This window comes from Austrofundulus limnaeus, unplaced genomic scaffold (assembly GCF_001266775.1).
Source record: "Austrofundulus limnaeus strain Quisiro unplaced genomic scaffold, Austrofundulus_limnaeus-1.0 Scaffold613, whole genome shotgun sequence".
Classification (NCBI taxonomy): Eukaryota; Metazoa; Chordata; class Actinopteri; order Cyprinodontiformes; family Rivulidae; genus Austrofundulus; species Austrofundulus limnaeus.
In genome coordinates, this window is record NW_013953015.1 from 25,755 (window position 1) to 27,428 (window position 1,674).

At 36.6% G+C, this 1,674-nt stretch overlaps 1 protein-coding gene across 2 annotated transcripts in view; it reads right to left on the reverse strand.

Annotated features, from left to right (window-relative positions):
• Positions 1-1,674, reverse strand: part of xdh (xanthine dehydrogenase) — a 33,369-nt gene that overhangs the window by 5,605 nt on the left and 26,090 nt on the right. For both annotated transcript variants that reach the window (XM_014027073.1, XM_014027074.1), the window contains 2 exons: positions 1,259-1,340; positions 1,077-1,172 (listed from right to left, as the gene is read on the reverse strand). In XM_014027073.1, coding sequence (XP_013882527.1) covers positions 1,077-1,172; positions 1,259-1,340 — 178 coding nt within the window. The remainder of the gene's footprint in view (positions 1-1,076; positions 1,173-1,258; positions 1,341-1,674) is intronic.

Genomic DNA, 1,674 nt, shown 5'->3' on the forward strand with positions numbered 1-1,674 from the left:
ATCCACATCCTCCAGTATATGGTAATTGGTTAAGAGAAGTTATGTCTTACATTCATTTAGAGAAGATTAGATATACTGTTGAGGGATCTGTGACATTTGGCAACCATTTATATCTTATGTAGAAAAAATTTCGGCAGATAACTTTGTGTAAAGGTTAAATATTGTTTCATTGTACACAAACCTTTTTATTGTATCACTTGTATTAATACAAGATCGATTTTTGTTGTTTCAGTAGATCCGGTATAGGAAGGGGTGGGATTTCGGGTGTTTGTGTTTTTGCTGTTTTGTTGTTTGTTTTTTGTTGTGCGTTATGTTAAAAAATAATAAAAAATACTTTGATCAAAAAATAAATTGGACCTAGGATGCAGACGCGACTCGAGGAGTCAAAATAAAGAACTTCGTTAAAGAAAACAAAAGCTGACATTTTGACAAAACGAAAACAACAGGTACAGGACAGGAAGCCAGGGCGGGAACCAAACAATGAACGTTACCAGGACCTGGTTTAAAAACCTTGGTCCTTAAACCAAACTCWCCTGACCTTAACCCCATAGAAAATCTATGGGTTATTGTGAAGAGGAAGATGCAATACACCAGACCCAACAATTCAGAAGAGCTGAAGGCCACTATGAGAGCAACCTGGGCTCTCATAACACCTGAGCAGTGCCACAGACTGATCGACTCCATGCCACGCCGCATTGCTGCAGTAATACAGGCCAAAGGAGCTCCAACTGAGTGTTGTATGTACTCATGCTTTTCATGTTCTTACTTTCAGTTGGCCAAAATTTCTAAAAATTATTTTTTGTGTTGGTTTTATTCTAATTTTCTGAGACACTGAATTTGGGGTTTTCAATAGTTGTCAGTTATAATCATCAATGTTAAAAAAGCACGAAATATATCAGTCAGTGTGTAATGATTGAATATAGTATAAAAGTTTCACTTTTTGAATGGAATTATTGAAATAAATCAGCTTTTTCATGATATTCTAATTTTATAACCAGCACCTGTATACTGTATATTACATGCAGCTTTTTCAGAATTGATGTAGAAATCATTGACTTTCTTTTTCAGTTTTGTACCTGGACCATCTTTGTGTGGAGTCCCTGTCCCATCTCAGTCCCTCCATGAGTCAACAGCACAGAGCCATCTTTGTAGATATGAACCAGAGCTCCGGCCTGTAGACAAACATTCCCAATCAAATCTTTTTATTATTTGAAATAAACCGTTTGATTTTAGCAGCTAGAAATATAATTGCACAGACCTGATTTAGGAAGGTGGCTGTAAAACTGATGCCAAACTTGGTGGGCACCACTGCAAGTCCTCGTTTGGTCCATCGGTTCTGTCTGAGGACAAAACAGAATATGGTTCATTTTTAATGCCTGCCAAGGTCTTTGATTTTTATGCTTTTCATATTACAGAGCAAAAAGTTTTCATGCATTTCAGAAGTAAAGGAGATAAAACTCTCAGGAATAGATTTTAAAAATACCCAAAGTTCATCATTTTGCTACATCAGATTATTATTATCGGTCTTGATATTTTAACATTTTATGTTTTTCATCTTTGAGGAGACTGTTTTGTTTGCTTTTTGTAGATTTTCTTCTAAGACATGGAATGTCTCTATAGATCATGTGTCAAACACAAGGCCAGCGGGTGACTCCCGTGTGGCCCGCCATGGGG